This window comes from Cotesia typhae, unplaced genomic scaffold, assembly GCF_013202065.1.
Source record: "Cotesia typhae breed Kobodo isofemale line unplaced genomic scaffold, CoteBio_Ctyphae contig_48, whole genome shotgun sequence".
Lineage (NCBI taxonomy): Eukaryota > Metazoa > Arthropoda > Insecta > Hymenoptera > Braconidae > Cotesia > Cotesia typhae.
In genome coordinates this window covers 2,808,343-2,826,289 of record NW_027423756.1, presented here as the reverse complement: position 1 = coordinate 2,826,289, position 17,947 = coordinate 2,808,343, and the positions used below count along the sequence as shown (strand labels likewise).

The window sequence follows — 17,947 nt, the reverse complement described above, 5'->3', positions numbered from 1 at the left end:
ACTTTCTGTCTCTGGAGTTGATCAGCTTCTTGGAGTCCCTAAAGCTGATACTGGAACTGCTTATCAACAATCTTTAGCTGTTATTACGACGTTGAATCAATGGAACATTGCTCCTTACGTAAAAGCAATGTGTTTCACCAGCAATGTGTTTCACCAGAAGATTTTCAAAAGAATAAATCCAATGTTTGTGACGATCCCCCTGCCACTGGAGGTCAAAAACTCCATGGTGGTGTCCAAGTAAAAATAAGGAGTTCATACAGAAGTGTAAAAGTTCAATGTAAACCTGTGACTAAAGATCGTTCATCATCTCCAATTGAGCAGTGGGTTGATGATATAAATGCGCATAATTTTATTTCTCAACCAGCTAATAATGATCAATTATTGAATCCTTCACCTAATACTACGAATTTATCTTCTAACACAACGGCTAGTTCATTCCCTACTTCATCAGATAATTTTTTAACATCAAATGGAAGTACATAAAATGAGTGGAAAAATGCATTTCAACAAGAAGAATTTCAGAAGCGTAATTTAAAGCAAACATTTGAAAGAATTCGGCTGTCACCTCGTAAATACATCGGGATTCCAAGTGATTGCATGGATATTATCGATATTTTACGTATGGCTAATTTAAGTAACATTGATATATTTATTACGTTAAAAAAAAATAAGATTGAATGAAAGTTTTGCGATTTTAGCTGATGATTTTGGAATGTCCACTTCTAATATAAGTCGTATCTTTACTAAGACTTTGCCAGTCATGGCAGAATATCTAAAAGACTTTATTATATGGCCTTCATCAGCAAGAATTAAACTTCAGTTGCCAATAAGTTTCCGAAGCCGTTATGCAGCAGTAGAATCAATCATTGATTGTTTAGAAATTGAAATTGAAAAGTCAACAGATCCCAGGTTAAACAATCATTAACCTGGTCTGAATACAAAAAATGCAATACGGTCAAATATTTAATTTCTTGTACACCTGATGGTATAGTTAATTTTATTTCACCTGGATTCGGTGGTAGAACATCGGATGCTGAAATAGTTTCTCAATCTGGATATTTGGGTTGTTGAAAACCAGGCGCTGCTATACTGGCTGATAGAGGCTTCAAACACATAGAAAATTTTGTAGTTGAAAAAAAATGTACATTAATTAGACCACCAACAGTAAGTTCTGAGAAGCAACCAAGTCATGATGAAGTGTTAGCAACAAAACGAATCGCGAGTCTCCGTATTCACATTGAAAGATTAATAAGAAGAATACGAGAATTTGAAATTTGCGAACCTCATTCATGTGTAAATATTAAACTTATTCCACAGATGGATAATATAATGAGAATCGCCGCAGCTTTAACTAATCTACAAGGACCATTGATAAAAAAAAACATAAGTTTTAAAAGTTGTTGTTCAATAAAAATGTAATATTTATATTAAGAATTCAATTTTTGTATTTTTTTTTTTATTAAATAATTTAATTTATTTCAATGAATTAAATACACGCTTGAAAATACAATTTTTCCAAAATTTACTTAGGTCTTTTAGTAATTTTTCAACTACTTGTGAATCATAATCGATAATAATAGATTTGAATTGTAATTCAAATTGAATTTTATTGTAATTGTCAGTGTCAATATAAGTGTGAAAGCTTTTTTGAGACGTCGGGCATTTAATTTCTACCACGAATTCGTCATCTATTGCATCTGGAGAAGTTCCTAAGTACGGGTGATTTTGGGATAAGAATAAACCACACTTTTGGAATTTACGCTTCAACTTCTGCTCAACTTGTTGTAAAACTGTAGCTTCCAGCTCTTTACCTCGTTCCATAGCTTTTGTATTGCTTAGTTTTTGACCTCCAACTAGCAACTCTACTAACGTTCCATTAGGTGTATTACAGCGGGATGCTTCATAAGCTTTCGACGCTGTTATTCGCCCATACCGCAATGAAAACCAAAGATCACAATCTGCTTGGTTTTGAGTTTCTTTTTCTATATTATCACACAAGTCAGGAGACATTCGATTTGCACTAAATTGTATAAAATTATCGCATAATGTTCCTCCTAAATTAATAAAGTCCACTAATAAATTGTGTATTGAGAGGCTTTTTTCAGTATTCTCAGAGTTGAAATACTTCAAGATTTGGCTCTGTACGTTTTTTTGTTTTGTTCTATTGACAAATTCTTGCAAAGTATTGAAAGGCTTAGGTACAGCAGTAATATTTGTCTCAGAATCAAAATCTGTCACTCGAATGAATTTGATTGCTGACCCAACTTGAGATAAAACTGATTTACGCCAGTAACATTCAACAACAGTTGGAGATGGTTCTTCCGATCGTCTGTGTAGCCACATTAAAAACGCGATTGAGTGCTTACATCCACCTAAAAAAGGTATAACAAGAAGTGATTATTGGTTATAATATTATCAAAATATTTATTTTAGCATATTATATAACGTGTGTATTAGATATGAATGTTTATGCAGGAAATTATGAAACAAACAATAACCGCAATGATTTTATTACTTGAATATTGTTAAATTATTTTATTTACCTGACGATGCGGCGCAATCATGACACTGAATCAATAAAATTTCTTCATCAACAATATTTATAACTAACTACAGTCACTCTATATGATTTATTATGTACTCTGTGTTCAGGAAAAATAAGACACTTGAGAGTACATTCAGGTCCTTGAAGCTTAATTTGTACATATTCAATGGCTGCATCTCCATATGACTTTCTCCCAGATCTATAATTCAAAATATTAAAATAAATATTATTTATGTAACAGCTAATGAATACTTTATAAACTTGTTGATAAAAAAGCACCGATTTATTTATAACTAATATCTAAATAAACAGCTGTATTAAAATATACGAACATGCTAGCTTTTGCTCCTTTCATTTCTGCTGATACAAAATCAGAGTTTGTAGCGAGATAAGTTGCAACCATGAATGCATCAACTCGCGGTAAATTATCAGACCGTGCTTCACTAAAACCAGGATCCACTTTTCGCCGAGGCATTTTTATTAATTCGTTGATAATCACAAACTACACTGTTGAACTGATGCTTCTCAAAAGTCTTAGTATAACAACATTGACATGTTCATAACCTCCAAACACATTCACTTTAAATTTAAAAAAACATTTCACAAAAATTTATTTCACTTTTAATTATTTTCAACAAAATCTAGCATTAAAAATAGGATGTATAAAACTTAAAATTGAAAAAAACTTAAAGTTAAGTTTTTTAGCAATGTAAAATATTATACATGACTTAAATGCTCATTCAAATATACGCGCTACAAACAGCACAATGACGTCACACCAATCACATCACGTTTTACATGACGTGACTTTTATGTAATTTAGGACCACTTTTATTTATTAAATTATTTAAATTTTTAAGAACAAAATCGAAAAATTTTTCTTCCAAAAATTTTAAAAAATTATATAGAATGTAAAAATATCAAAAGTTTATGAATATCAAAATCATGCAAATACCCAATTAAAAAAATGCGATGAGGACAACCTTAATATTAATATTAAGAGCTCATCTATTCATAGTAATTTATTTACACCCAAACGAAACTTTTGAGCTTGTTTGAAAGAAAAAAAAATTTTTTTTATTTTTGGATCACCCTAGTATGTATGTATGTATGTATGTATGTATGTATGTATGTATGTATGTGTGTATGTATATGTATATATATATATTAGGGTGTGCCAAAATGTAACTTCCTTGATGGACCTTTTAAAATTGGAATTTTCAGTTCCGCTTTTGAAATCAGCTGTGTTTAGGCCTTTCCTAAGATATTTTGAGGTAAGACGATAAATTTGATTTTCATAAAATTTTTTAACTGGAGCTTAGTTAGGGCACTTCCGCTGAAAATTCAAATTTTCGCCGGAAGTGCCCAATTAAACCTCCTGCTAAAAAATTCTATGAAAATAAAATCTATCGTCTTACCCCAAAATATCTTAGGAAAGGCCTAAACACAGCTGATTTCAAAAGCGGAACTGAAAATTCCAATTTGATAAGGTCCATCAAGGAAGTTACATTTTTGCACACCACGCAACATTGAATGCTTAGCAATAAAAAAGTATTACTCTGATCAAAAAAGCTCGCCAATTAGCTAATTCTTGGAAAAACACCAGCATTGAAGCTTATAAAATATAGGTAGATGGGGGGCGTACTTAAAAGGATTTGTAATTGATATGGATTGTAGAATCATATTAAATATAATATATACATAAAATGTCTTTGTTTGCGTTCGAGAATTGGTTGCCTTGGCCTTGAAATGATTTCCAAGAGTCAAATAATATAAATCAGTATTGTTTGTAAAAGAAAAAAAAATTTTCACTCAGAGATTAATTAAATTTTTATAAATAATATATTTTTAGGTTCAAAATCTTTTTATTTAAATAAAATATTTAATTTCAAGCAGTAAAATGGCATTTATTTATAAAAATTTTTAGTTTTTTACAGGTAACGTATGATCGGTAAGAAATATCAAAAACTTGTCAAGAGATAAATTATAGAAAATTGAATTATCTACAAAAAATAACATTTAAAATTTTTCCATAAAGTTGATGGTTGCGTCGGAAAATAAGAAAAATGTATAAATTTTGAACTAATCTAACTTTAACGTTGAATAACTTTTGAAAAAATGAATATTTCAAAAAATTGTAAGAATTCTTTTTTGTAGAGCATTAAATTTCCTACAAAAAACTATATTGGTCTATCTGAATTATTATTTCTAGTGAGAGTTAAAAAATTCCAAAATTCAAAAGTACATCGATCCCATGTTATTTAAGTAGAAAATTGAAATTTACGTTGCGGCACTTCTTAAATTCATATTAAGAGCTCTAACTTTCACAGTATTTTTTTTTTCACCATTTCCAACAAGATTTTCGATATAATTAAGAAAAAAAATTCATCGATTTTTTTGAAACAGTCTAATATATATATATATATATATATATATATATATATATATATATATATATATATATATATATATATATATATATATATATATATATATATATATATATATCAATTGCTGTGCGTTAGTCTCGCTAAAACTCAAAAACGGCTGGACCGATTTTCAAAATTTTTTTTTGTTTTGTTCGTTATAGTTCAGGGATGGTTTAGAAAAAAAAAATTTTTGGAATTTTGGAATTGAAAAAAATTTCAGCTTAAAAAATAAAAAATTGTTAATTTTGTATCGAAATCGCTATTGTTACGATTGAGCCTCAAGGTTGCAAGAGTATACAAAATTGTCCAATATGCAGGAAGATACGTACAAGTATACTTTGCGTATCTTTATATATATATATATATATATATATATATATATATATATATATATATATATATATATATATAATAGCTAAATTTGTCATTAAAGACAAATTTTTGGGAACTGGGGGAAATAAAGGACAAAGGGGGAAGGGGAGGACCTTTACTCAGTAGGAATTTTCGGTAACTGAAAAAGTAATTCGGACAGCCCAGACCGGGAATCGAACCCGGATCGTTTGGTTACGCGCCAAAGGCTCTATAATTTGTTATACATTTATTATATAAATAAAACACATAAAACATATTAAAATGACCAACAAGTTTCATTTAATAACTTAATACCAACTTAACCGTCTACAATACGACCAGTGTTAATTGTTGACAAAAATAAATTAGAGTTTACAGGCTAAAAATCACATATCAAAATTTGTAAAAAAAAAATTTTTTGTAGGTGATACGAAGTTCACCGGGTCAGCTAGTATATATATATATATATATATATATATATATATATATATATATATATATATTAGGGTGGGTCAAAAAAATCGAATAATTTATTTTTGACTTTATACTCTGAAAAATAGGTTCGTAGACACCTAAAAGAATTCTCTCCAAGTATAAGCTCTTAATTATAACGGGAAGGTCCTCCGCTTTGCGGGTTTCTATTTTTCGAATAATCAGATAAAAAAATTTATATCTCGCTTCCAACTGCTTGGAAAAATATTCCGTGGCATAGATTTTGTGAGAAATTGAATGCTTTACAAAAAGGTCTCTTATGACTTTTCAAAAACTCAACCGATTAAAAGATATTCATAGTTGAAGTTTGGCTATTTTAAGGAAAATATTCGTTTTTATTATGAATTTTATAAGTCGATGAAAAAAATTATTTCGGATTGCGGAACTCATGATTTTGTAGGAAATTTACTGCTCTACAAAAATGGTCTCTTATGATTTTTTGATTAAGTGAAGCCGTTACGAGATATTCATCGTCAAACATTAACGAATATCAATATTTCCAGTTTTTGATCAATAATTCGATAAATTTTAATTTAAACTATGAGTTTCAGGAAAATTTACATAAATTTAAATTTCTATCATAAAAGTCACTCCTACAGGAGTTATTTGTTCAAAAATTCACTAAGAAGTTTTTGTTCTAATGATATTTTTGTAAGCTTTATTTGTAATAATTTAAAATGTCAATTGCATTGGCATTTCATATTATTACGGTTGTTTAGTATGTATTTTCAAATTTTATTCTACCAATTATACATAAATTTTTTTGGGAGAGAGGCTTTTTGTTCTGAATTACATTACTTCTTCTGTTGGTACTCTAACGCTAGCGCCACCTATGTTGTTTTTCTTAACTATCTTCGTTGTCTACTTTTTTATCAGTACATTTTCAGTGCTCCAAAAACTCATCATTTCGTATACATGATAATAACAATTTTTTCGAAATAAGTCATTTTCTCATTATATAAATTCATTTATTATCAATAATTCTACAATGAATAAAGAAATACGTTTAATCGGTATACCTGTGCAAAAACTCACTGACCGTAAGTTACCAAAAGTGAAAGAGGTTATGAGAGTGTTTTTCTATCAACTTAAAGTTTTAAAGTTTTCAATCAAACAAAGTGCAAAAATTCAGCTGACAAGGTTATTGAATTGTGGAAAATAAATCAGATCCCTACGAGTGAAGCTCCTAATGTAGTCAAAAAAATTCTCCGTTTTCATAGTGAGTGGTTAAAATTACAAAAAGATTTTAATAAGAAAAGTGATAAGGTAAAGGAAAAGGAGTTTCAGACTGATCTTGAACAATTATTCGACATTGTAAGTAAAAATTTCCTAAAAGGGGTGGATGATAACATTAGGAAGTTGTATTTGGATCAAAAATTCTGTACACACAAAGAGATTCTTTCGAATATTGTACCTGCGTCAAACTCAACTACAGATATGATGGAAATCGATGAAAGCAGTAAGTATCTGAGATAAATAATTGTTATAAATTCAGGTAGGAGTGTAAAACTTCCTTTATATTTATTATAAACAATGAGAATATCATTTTTCTACTTTACTTGCATTATAAATATCAGTATTCCTACGTATGACATTTGACTCGACGGTTTCTGGTACTCATGTTTAATTGCTTCTCATCATAATGAATAAGTGTTGGAAATTTTGTCTGTTTAATTTAAAAATGAACTCTTATTACAGACTTGAATCAGCCGTCTACCAGTCATGGGATTGTTTTAAGTGGAAAATCAGAATCATTCTCGACGCATACATTAAGTGGAACTACAAATTCTGGATCTGATTTGGAGTATGAACCCCCAATTCCGACAAAACAAGCAAAAATAAATGTCTTAACTCCTGAAGTCGTTTCTGCACTTGACAGAGCTAATGTCAGCAGTAGAAACGCGATGTTCATTATTGCTCCGGTTTTATCAGCTGTTGGTATAAAAATTGAAGATACAACGCTCAGCTATAGGTCCATCCAACGAGCTCGTATGGTTCAAAGAAAAGACATTGCTCAAGGATTAAAAGACAATTTTAAAACACACGATAAATACGTAGTGCATTGGGATGGTAAAATGCTAAATGATCTAATTGAATCCAAATCTGTGGAACGACTACCGGTTCTTTTAACTGCGTATGGTACTGAACAATTACTTGGAGTTCCAATAATGAATTCTGGGACGGCAGTTAATCAAACATCCGCCATTTTATCAACATTGAGTGAATGGGGTATTATTAAGTATGTCAAGGCGATGTGTTTTGACACTACGGCTGTTAATACAGGTAATCAATCAATTACAAAAATATTTTATTGTTGTCATTCTAGTTTAATTTCTATTTCTTACTGAATTTTACTATCAAAATGTATTAATCGTTTACTCGTTTGGATTTGAAATATAACCATTGATTTTTCTTAAATACTAAATTTAACGATAGTCATTTATTATTGTTCTACAGGAATTCACAACGGTACATGTAAGGAAATTGAAAAGATTTTGGGAAGAGAGTTGATCTGGTTATCATGTCGTCATCACATTTTTGAGATCGTATTAAGGGGCGCATTTGAAGTATTTTGGCCTGTGTCATCTGGGCCAAATGTACAGATGTTTGGAAGGTTTAAAAAATTTTGGGATGATATAGATATAACTAATTATAAATCTGGTGTTGAAGATGCTGTTGTTGCTGATATCATTTCGAATAAAAAGATGAAATCTCTAGTTTTATTACGAAATCTTTACAGGTATGATTTAACTGTGATTTAAATTATAAAAATTTCGTTATTTTTGACAAATTTTTTATTTTTGATAGTTACTACAACCCCGAGATGATTATAAAGAATTATTGGAATTATCATTGATTTTCCTTGGAGAAATGCCTCAAGAAAAGATTTCTTTCAAACGTCCTGGTGCTGTTCATCATGCTAGATGGATGGCTAAGGCCATTTATAGTTTGAAAATGTATCTATTCAGAGATGAATTCAAACTCTCTCAGAAAGAATTGCATGGTCTTCGTCATTTCTGTATTTTTATAGTCACATTGTATTTAAAAGCTTGGTTTTCATCAACTTCTGCAACAACTGCTGCTTATCATGACTTGCAGTTTATGAAAAATTTATTGGAGTACAAAAATATCAATCCTTTGATTTCTTCAGCTACGTGTGAAAAAATGATTTCGCACTTATGGTATTTGAGCGATGAACTTGCCATTTTATCACTGTTTGACGATGGCGTTCCATTAGAAGTAAGTAAAAAGTATTGTTGAAGCTGTTAATACTCGTGAAGGTACAGATTCTAAAGCTAAAAGATTTGTAATTGCTAAAAAGATTTGAATTCATTGGCGCAGAGAACTCTGAGTGACTTTGTGTCTAAAAAGTCATTAAATCTTTTCAAAATCTTCGATCTACCGTATGACTTTCTTGATGTCGATGTTGAATTATGGCCTACTAATGAGAGTTATTTCGAAAATAAAGAATACTTTCAACAACTAAAAGTTGTCAATGATTCAGCAGAGCGAACTGTTGCATTAGTCAGTGAATATAATCAATGCTTGACAAAAATGAAGAACAATTCCAGTACTTATTGCAAGTTGTCAAAGAACATCAAAAACATTCCCAAATTGTAATAAAAGAAATTATTTATAGTAATAGCGTACTGTTATGTTAAAAATATAGACAATTATATTGCAATTGATAATTCAATAAAAAATTTATCTATAAAAAAGTTAAATACTGGTTGTTTCTCACTTGATTCAATACTTTTCATATTAAATTTGACAAAGAAATATGTCATTCACTTCAAATTAAACTAATCATTGGCTATATGTCGAAAAAAATGCTCTAATTTCTTGTTTTAATGCAATCAAACAAGCTCAAGACTGAAAACAATATTAAAAAAATTGTTTATAACATTTCTTTATCGATCGAAACTCAAATTTATGTAAATTTTCCTGAAACTCATAGTTTAAATTAAAATTTATCGAATTATTGATCAAAAACTGGAAATATTGATATTCGTTAATGTTTGACGATGAATATCTCGTAACGGCTTCACTTAATCAAAAAATCATAAGAGACCATTTTTGTAGAGCAGTAAATTTCCTACAAAATCATGAGTTCTGCAGTCCGAAATAATTTTTTTCATCGACTTATAAAATTCATAATAAAAACGAATATTTTCCTTAAAATAGCCAAACTTCAACTATGAATATCTTTTAATCGGTTGAGTTTTTGAAAAAGTCATAAGAGACCTTTTTGTAAAGCATTCAATTTCTCACAAAATCTATGCCACGGAATATTTTTCCAAGCAGTTGGAAGCGAGATATAAATTTTTTTATCTGATTATTCGAAAAAAATAGAAACCCGCAAAGCGGAGGACCTTCCGTTATAATTAAGAGCTTATACTTGGAGAGAATTCTTTTTAGGTGTCTACGAACCTATTTTTCAGAGTATAAAGTCAAAAATAAATTATTCGATTTTTTTGACCCACCTAATATATATATATATATATATATATATATATATATATATATATATATATATATATATATATATATATTTGTATAAATAAGTAAGTAAGTAGATACGTAAACCTTCTATAACTTTTGAACGGCTGGACCGATTTCATCGCGGTTGGTACCATTCCAAACAGCATGACCAATGAGATTTTGAATACTATTTGGACCGATTCAAGCTAGTCGATTTCGAGAAATCTAAAAAAAAACTACAAAAAAGTTATTTCTTAAATGTTGTTTTTTGAATAACTATCAAACGGCTGTACCTATTAATTCGAAAAACTAATCAGCTCTTAACCTTAAAAAACGACGTCGATTTCCGTGATTCCGGTCAAAATCAGTTGATTCGTTCGTGAGTTATTGTTGTCGAAAGAAAACCGAAAAAAGTGTTTTTTTGGACTTACTTCGAAATTCCTCGTTCAATCGATATAAACTTAAAGATGCTTTATGACGCTTCAAAAATCGCGTCGAATTCTACCAATCACGTGAAAATTGGTTAATTCATTCTAAAATTATTGGAGTTTAAAAATTCCAAAAATTACGTTTTAGTAAACCTGTATTAGTCTTTTGAGCTAGGAGAGCTCAAAATGACACAAAGATTATATTTTTGAGTGCGATGAGCTCAAAAACTTAATCAATGCAATTTTAAGCGCTTATGTTTGAACTTAGCGGGAAGTTGCAGGGATAGCCTTTGGGGTCAACCGTTTTCCTAATTTTTAATCCTGAAGTAATCTTTTAATTTGATTATATTTTTATGATATTAAACGATTCAAGTAGTATAAAAAATTTCGGATTCTATTGAATACTTTCTGATCCCGAAGTAATCTATTTCGTTATCTTTTTTGAATCGAATATGATTTGAATAGTATTCAAATATACAATTCTGTAGAATACTTTCCAATGAAATTTTTTGATTCTGTTATAAAATAATTTTATTTTTCTTCCAAACAGGCTAAGAAGTTTTATTTTCGTGTAAAAAGACTCCAATTAAAATTTGAGCTCTTAATATTAATGTTAAGATAGTCCTCATCGCATTTTTTAATCTCCATAAGAATAACATGGGAAAAATTATTTTTGCTTATTCTGATTTTTACACTGTTTAAGCGCCCAATCGGCTAATGAACTTCTGTTATATTCTTTGTAGAAAATTGAACGCTCTACAAAAAAGGTTGAATAACATTTTTTGATTAGTCCACGCGTTTAAAAGTTATTCACGATCAAAGTTTAATTTTTAAAAAATTTGATCGAATTATGCGTATTACAATGGAAAAATCGGTTTCATTAGCAAAATAAGGATCAAATTTTTTAGTAAACATGAGTTTGACTTATGTTAAACATTGACTAATGGTTTTTTTTTGTTAAATCCAATAAACATGATGTTTTAAAAGAATTTTTTCGCATTAAACTAATAAAAACAATTTTATGATAATATTAAGTCCACTTCAAGTATATTAATGAGTTCTGCCAAAGTATATATTTATTTATATCTATATTTATCAATCATTGAAGAGATTTTTTGTTACAATCAGGAAAACATCGTCGATGGTCGCGAACAATCTGTAATAAATACTGCAACTGATCTTCATCTTTAGTTAGGCAGCAGTTATATTCTTCAATCAGTGCAACGCCTCGTTCAGCAACGTCGTTGGTTACTTTCAAAGTTTTGAAATATTCTAGACAAATTTTGAAGCTTTCATCATTGAGCCATGTAGAAATATCCTCTTCCAAAAAATCGGAGGGTAAATCAAATTTTTTAAATAACTCCAAAGAGTTGTTTGAAACAAATTCGTTCAAATCTTTATCTAAAAACGACTCTAAATTTCCGTTGCTGACATGATATCGCTGTTCCATTAATGTAGAACTTTCTCGAGTATTAATGGCATCAACTACTTTCGTTTTAATATCAATCAAAACGTTTTCATCAAATAATGAAATTGTAGCTAACTCATTATTTAAATACCACAAATGTTCCTTCATCTTTTTACAAGCTTCTTTTGACACTTCTGGATTAATATTCTTGTTCGTAATCAATTTTTTCATCAACTTTAGATCTTCATTAGGCGCCAAAATAGCAGACGTTGCTGTGTACCACGCTTCAATGAAAAATAAAATTATGAAGATACATACTTGACGCAAGCTTTTTATTTCACGAGCGGAAAGATGAAATTGATCTCAAAACATAAATATTTTCTTGGCTTTAGACATCCATCGCGCATGATGCATAGCACCAGGACTCTTAAAAGTGTACGTATCAGTTGTACAACTACTAAGAGAAACTAAAGCCAATAATAAAAGCTCTCGATAGTCATCTCGAGAATGAGACTTCTTAAAACAAAATTAATAACTGTTAGTGGAAAATAATGGTTCTGATTGTATTAAGGGATTATAATAAATAAATTTCACTTGTTAACAATTATGAATGAAATTAATAATTTCAATTTTATCTTCGTTTAAAAAGTTTGCGACGGCTTCATCCTCTATTCCGCTTTGATATTTAGTTTGATTAATGTTATCCCACTTTTTTTTAAAACGAAGGAAAATTGGAATATAACGGCCAGATGTAGTGTTCCAAAAAACTTTAAAAACTCCTCGTAAAACAATTTCTAAAACATGATGGCGACAAGAAAGCCACTAATTTTCTCCCCAATGCTTTTTCAATTAGAACACATGTACCTTTATGAAAGCGTGCAACAAGAATAGATAAAAATACATTAAGACACGGAGGCTTGATATTTAGGTGACAATAGAGCATTCCTGCGCTTTCGTTTGCGGAATGTAATAGAAATTAAATATCATAATGGCAAGAGTAATTATCATAATTTTATTAAGTTTACCTGTGTTGACAGCTGGAGTATCGAAACACATTGCTTTAACATAAGGAGCAATGTTCCATTGATTCAAGGCAGAAATAACAGCTAAAGCTTGTTGATGAGCAGTTCCACTATCAGCTTTAGGAACTCCAAGAAGCTGATCAACTCCAGCGACAGACAGTAAAACTGCTGTACGGTCGACAGATTGTAAATCGAGTATATCAGGTAGAATTTTATCGTCCCAGTAGACAACATAGCAATCATCAGAACGGAATTCTTTTTTCAAATCTTGTGCTATATTTGATCTATGTTTGATACGTGCTCGATAAATAGTACTAAAGCTTAAATTGAGAGTAGAAAGGTCGACTCCTAAGCTCTTGAAAGCAGCAGCGAAAATAAAAGTAGCATTCCTGCTTGTCACTTTTGCTCGATCAAGTGCTGCACATAACTCAGGTGTCATAACATCAATTTTTCTTGGTTGACACTGTTGACTTAACTGATTTTCAAAATCTAATACAACATTTGATGTTTGACTAGAAGTTGTTGCTGGTATATCCGATAGTAATACTGCTGACTTTTGTGCTTCAAGTGTCATATTAACGGCAGGCTCATTTGCATCTAAAAAAGGAGGAATTATTTATATAAAATTGATAGTTATAGTAGATTAAAGAAGTAAGTATAAATTATGAAATTAATACTTACCAGGAGAATCTACATTGTAGATTCTACAACCATTACTTCACTTTGATTTTCTGGTTGTGTTGAAGTATTAGCGTCAATGAATCCTAATCGATTATTCGATCGCTGTCCGGCCAAAAACAACTTTTTGTTTTCATCTATATATTAATCGACATTCAGTTTGGCGATATCAAATAGCTTTTTCAATTGTTGAGAAAAATTTGACTCTTTTCTTTTGTGCTACTGATTTTTTGCGTTTTGAATTTCTTTGTAACTTTTTAACCTCATTTAATAAATTTGAAAGTTTTTAACTTCCCGTTAAGAAAATTGAAAATTTTCAAAAATCGGGAAGTTATTGATTTCACCCGGGTTTTCGAAAATCGAGTTCTCATCAGATCTTGACTTTTTGAGGTCCTAGGAAGCTTTCCTAAATGTTATCGCGATGATCTCCGTATGTGTGTGTGTGTGTGTTTTTTTTTTTTTTTTTTCCAAAGAGGTACGAAAAAAAGATCTTCAAAAGACACCGCTATCGTTAACTCTGCTGCCCATCTTACGGCAGATATCGATGGTTGGTAGTGTGGAGATTTTTACCCACTAAAAAAAAATATTGCTGACCAGTTTTCCTCTTTTTCGATCATATAAGTCACCAAGCTGGAGGGGGAGAGCCTGGCGCCTATGATCTCTTCGATGCTGCTTCTGTAGTCTTTCCACCGAGGACACTCAAAGAATGTGTGTTCGGCGTTGTCAATTTTGTCCGGGCAATATTTGCATGTCGGTTTGTCCTGTAGTTTCATCCTGAAGAGATAGTCATTGAATTGGCCATGGCCTGTCAAGAGCTGGTTCAAAAAAAATTCCGTGTCCCCGTGTTGTCGGGAGAGCCAGACGTTTATGTCCGGAATCAGGCGCGCCGTCCATCTGCCTGTCTTCCCTGACGTCCATCGGTCTTGCCACTCCTGTTGCGTTTCCTTTTTTATTCTCGTCTTTGTCTCCTTAGAGTTGTCGCCATTTCTTTTAGCGTCATAGAGCTTGGCTCTTTCAAACGCTAATAAGTCGACAGGTGTAGCTCCCGCAATGACCAGTACTGCCGCTTCAGAGACGGTGCGGTATGCGCAGGTAACCCTGAGAGCGCCTCGACGCTGAACTACTGCCATCTTACGCCGGTAGGCCTTTTGCTTTAGAATATCCGCCCATATCTCAGCTCCGTAGAGCAATACTGAGTGGACTGTTTCCAAGAGGACCCTTCTCTTTTTGGTCCGTGGTCCTGTTGTATTCGTCATGATCCTTGATAAACTGGATACCGTCTTGTTGGCCCTGGTGCATGCATTGTCGAGGTGTTTTCGGAAAGAGAGCTTCTCGTTAATTACCACTCCCAGATAGCGCAATGCTCGTGTAGATGTCAATTTTGTTTCGCCCGTGTCAACGACAAAAGGTTTTGAGAACCACTTTCGTCGGGTCAGGACGACCATCTCAGTTTTTTGCTTGGCGAGTTTCAGGTGGTGTTTCTTAAGCCAATTTTCCACGGTATCAATGGTTTCTCGAACAAGTACTTCCGCCTCCTCGGCACTGTCCACTACAATTGTAGCTGCTACGTCGTCTGCAAAGCCCGTGAGTTCAACCTGCTTTGGTAGAGGAATTCTCAGAAGCTCATCGTAGTCAGCATTCCATAAATCGGCCCCCATAACCGAGCCTTGAGGAACGCCAGCAGATACGTCGTGTTCCTGTCGGTTTTCCGTCGTTTCCACAATCAGCCTTCTCTCATCGAGGTAGTCGTCGATTATTGTCAAATTTTCTGGTTTCACTTTAAACTTGTGCTCCAGGGCATCTAGAATATCCTCCCAATTCGCGCTATTGAAGGCGTTTTTAACGTCAAACGTGAGGAGAAGGCACACCTGGTGAGCTTTGAGGCTACCAGTCCATGCTTATCTAGCTGTCTCTATGACTTTCTGGATCGCACCAATTGTTGATCGTCCTTTTCGGAAGCCATGTTGGTTACTGGCAAAGCCTCCGGCACGGTCAATGTCGTTTCGTAGCCTGCCCTAAATGAGCTTCTCGAGCAGCTTTCCGGCAATGTCCAACATGCAGAGTGGTCTGAACGACGAAGGTGTTATATAGGCTCCCTTCCCCTTGTCCAAAAGGACCAATCTCTGCCGCTTCCAGATCTTAGGGAACGTGCCGGTTGTCAGACAGGCATTGTAAGCGCTTAAGAGTATGTCTAGGTACTCCAGGGCTACAATCTTGATGACAGATGTCGGTATGCCGTCAAGACCAGGTGCTTTTCCTGTCTTGATAGTCTTTGCCGCGTATTGCAGTTCCTTGGTGGTAAAGGGTGTTGTTTTATCATTTTTCGCATAATGTCTCTTCTCCCGGAGCGGGTGTCTGGGAAACAGCTCCGCCACGATGCTGTTCATCAAGGCAGGACATTTTGACGCTTCTGGCAAAGCTTTTCCAACTCGTTTAGTTACGATTTGGTAGGCCTTACCCCAGAGGTCATTGTTGAGGTCGTTGCATATCTCTTTCCACAATATCGCTTTACTCGCTTTAATAGCTTTATTCAGAGCCTTTTTGGCCTGCTTGTACTCCATCGAATTTTTATTTTGGTCGAGAGAATGCTTCGCAGCTCTCGTTGCTCGTCGACGTAGCTTGTGGCATGTTTTTCGAAGCTCTGCTATCTCTTGTGACGACCAGTATGCCGGCCTATGGGAGCCTTGCTTTTTCAGCCGTGGCATTGAGGCATCACATGAGGCAACAATCAGTTCCATCGCTTTTGAGACTATTGTTTCCGTCTCCTTGCGGGGACTTGGAATCAGGCTACTCCGTTCAGTAGACAAGCTCTGATTCAAGAATGTTCGCAGTGCTTCTTCATCAAGCTTCCTAGCATTCCACTTCCGCAGTTTATTGTCATGCCGCGAACGTGGATTGGGTGCTAGTCCAACACTAAATGTCACATACTGATGATCACTGCCACTATATTCTTCGGATACGGTCCAGCCTTCAATCATATTCGCAATCCTTGGGATCGCCAACGCAATGTCAAGGATAGATTCCTGGTATCCTGGTCTTCTGAAGGTCGTAGTAGTACCGGTGTTCAGCACTATGAGGTCCGTTCTTGCTGCGAAGTCCGCTACTTCGTCTCCTCTGGTGTCCGAGCATTCAGCGCCCCATTCAGCCGATTTCGCGTTGAAATCACCAGCTACGATGACTTCTCCGTCGAACTTGCCGATAGCGCCCTCTATGTTTACCATTTTCTGGCGAAACACACTAATCCCTTCATTGGGTGAAAGGTAGACACTTACAAAGTAGGTCTTGGGGGTTTTGATCCAGACGAAGCCCTCTTCGCTTCCGCTGTTGTTGACGGTGACCTTTTTCGAGTTTACGGTCCAGATTGCTGCCGTGCCAGATTTATCAGTGAACCATGTTCTATCCTGAATATTCAGATATTGTTCGGAGATAAGGCAGATATCAATCTTGTCTTCGAAGACACGTTGGCGCAGCAGGTTTTGCGCTAAGGCGCACCTATTCAGGTTGCCCTGTAGTATGCGTGTCATTTTTGACCTCTCGTGGCTTCTGCAAGTGCTGTGCGGAATGCCTTGCAAACTCCGGTACCAGGAATATGGCATAGACCATCTTTGGCATCTCTGTCCGGAGTGCAGAGGAAGCAACTTGGCTTCTCAGTGCAGTTTACGGCCTTGTGATTTTTTCCGCCACATTTGTAGCAGCACGTGCTTCTGTCTGGTCCCGAACATTACTGTGTGTGGTGACCGAACCCGAGACATTTAAAGCAGTGGGTTACTTTTGCAACTTAGCGTATACGGCAGTTAACCCAGCCGATCTTTATACGGGCCTTGTTGAGGGCCTTAGTCGCATTGGTTTCGTCGATCTCGCAGAAGGCTGCTCGACTGCCTCGTGGTGTGGGTTTTGTCAAATTTACCCGTTTGATCTCTAGGCTGTCAGTAAATTCACGTTTGAGTGCTTCACGGACTTCGCTCTCGGTAGAGATTTCATCCAAGTCAAGGATCTCGATCGTTGTTGTTGGTGTTAGCGTCTTGACCGTGTCGATGTTTGCAGTGGCTGACTTAACTGCATCGGTGAAAGCCTTGCTATCCTCGGTCTATCGAGCCATTTCAAGGAGAACA

General features: G+C 33.7%; 2 protein-coding genes across 2 annotated transcripts; one reads left to right on the top strand and one right to left on the bottom strand.

Moving 5' to 3' along the window:
* Window positions 1–1,046: 1,046 nt before the first annotated feature.
* On the bottom strand, window positions 1,047–3,192 carry LOC141529470 (uncharacterized). The gene is made up of 5 exons (XM_074246006.1): window positions 2,878–3,192; window positions 2,642–2,744; window positions 2,544–2,568; window positions 1,555–2,372; window positions 1,047–1,103 (listed from the first exon to the last, which is right to left on the bottom strand). The coding sequence occupies exons 1-5, from the start codon at window positions 3,018–3,020 to the stop codon at window positions 1,047–1,049; spliced, it is 1,146 nt and encodes a 381-aa protein (XP_074102107.1). The 5' UTR covers window positions 3,021–3,192.
* Window positions 3,193–7,655: 4,463 nt separating this feature from the next.
* On the top strand, window positions 7,656–9,075 carry LOC141529616 (uncharacterized). Its single transcript, XM_074246247.1, has 3 exons — window positions 7,656–8,100; window positions 8,275–8,557; window positions 8,626–9,075. Exons 1-3 carry the CDS (start codon window positions 7,722–7,724, stop codon window positions 8,672–8,674), a joined length of 711 nt encoding a protein of 236 aa, XP_074102348.1. The 5' UTR covers window positions 7,656–7,721; the 3' UTR covers window positions 8,675–9,075.
* The last annotated feature ends 8,872 nt before the right edge of the window (window positions 9,076–17,947 follow it).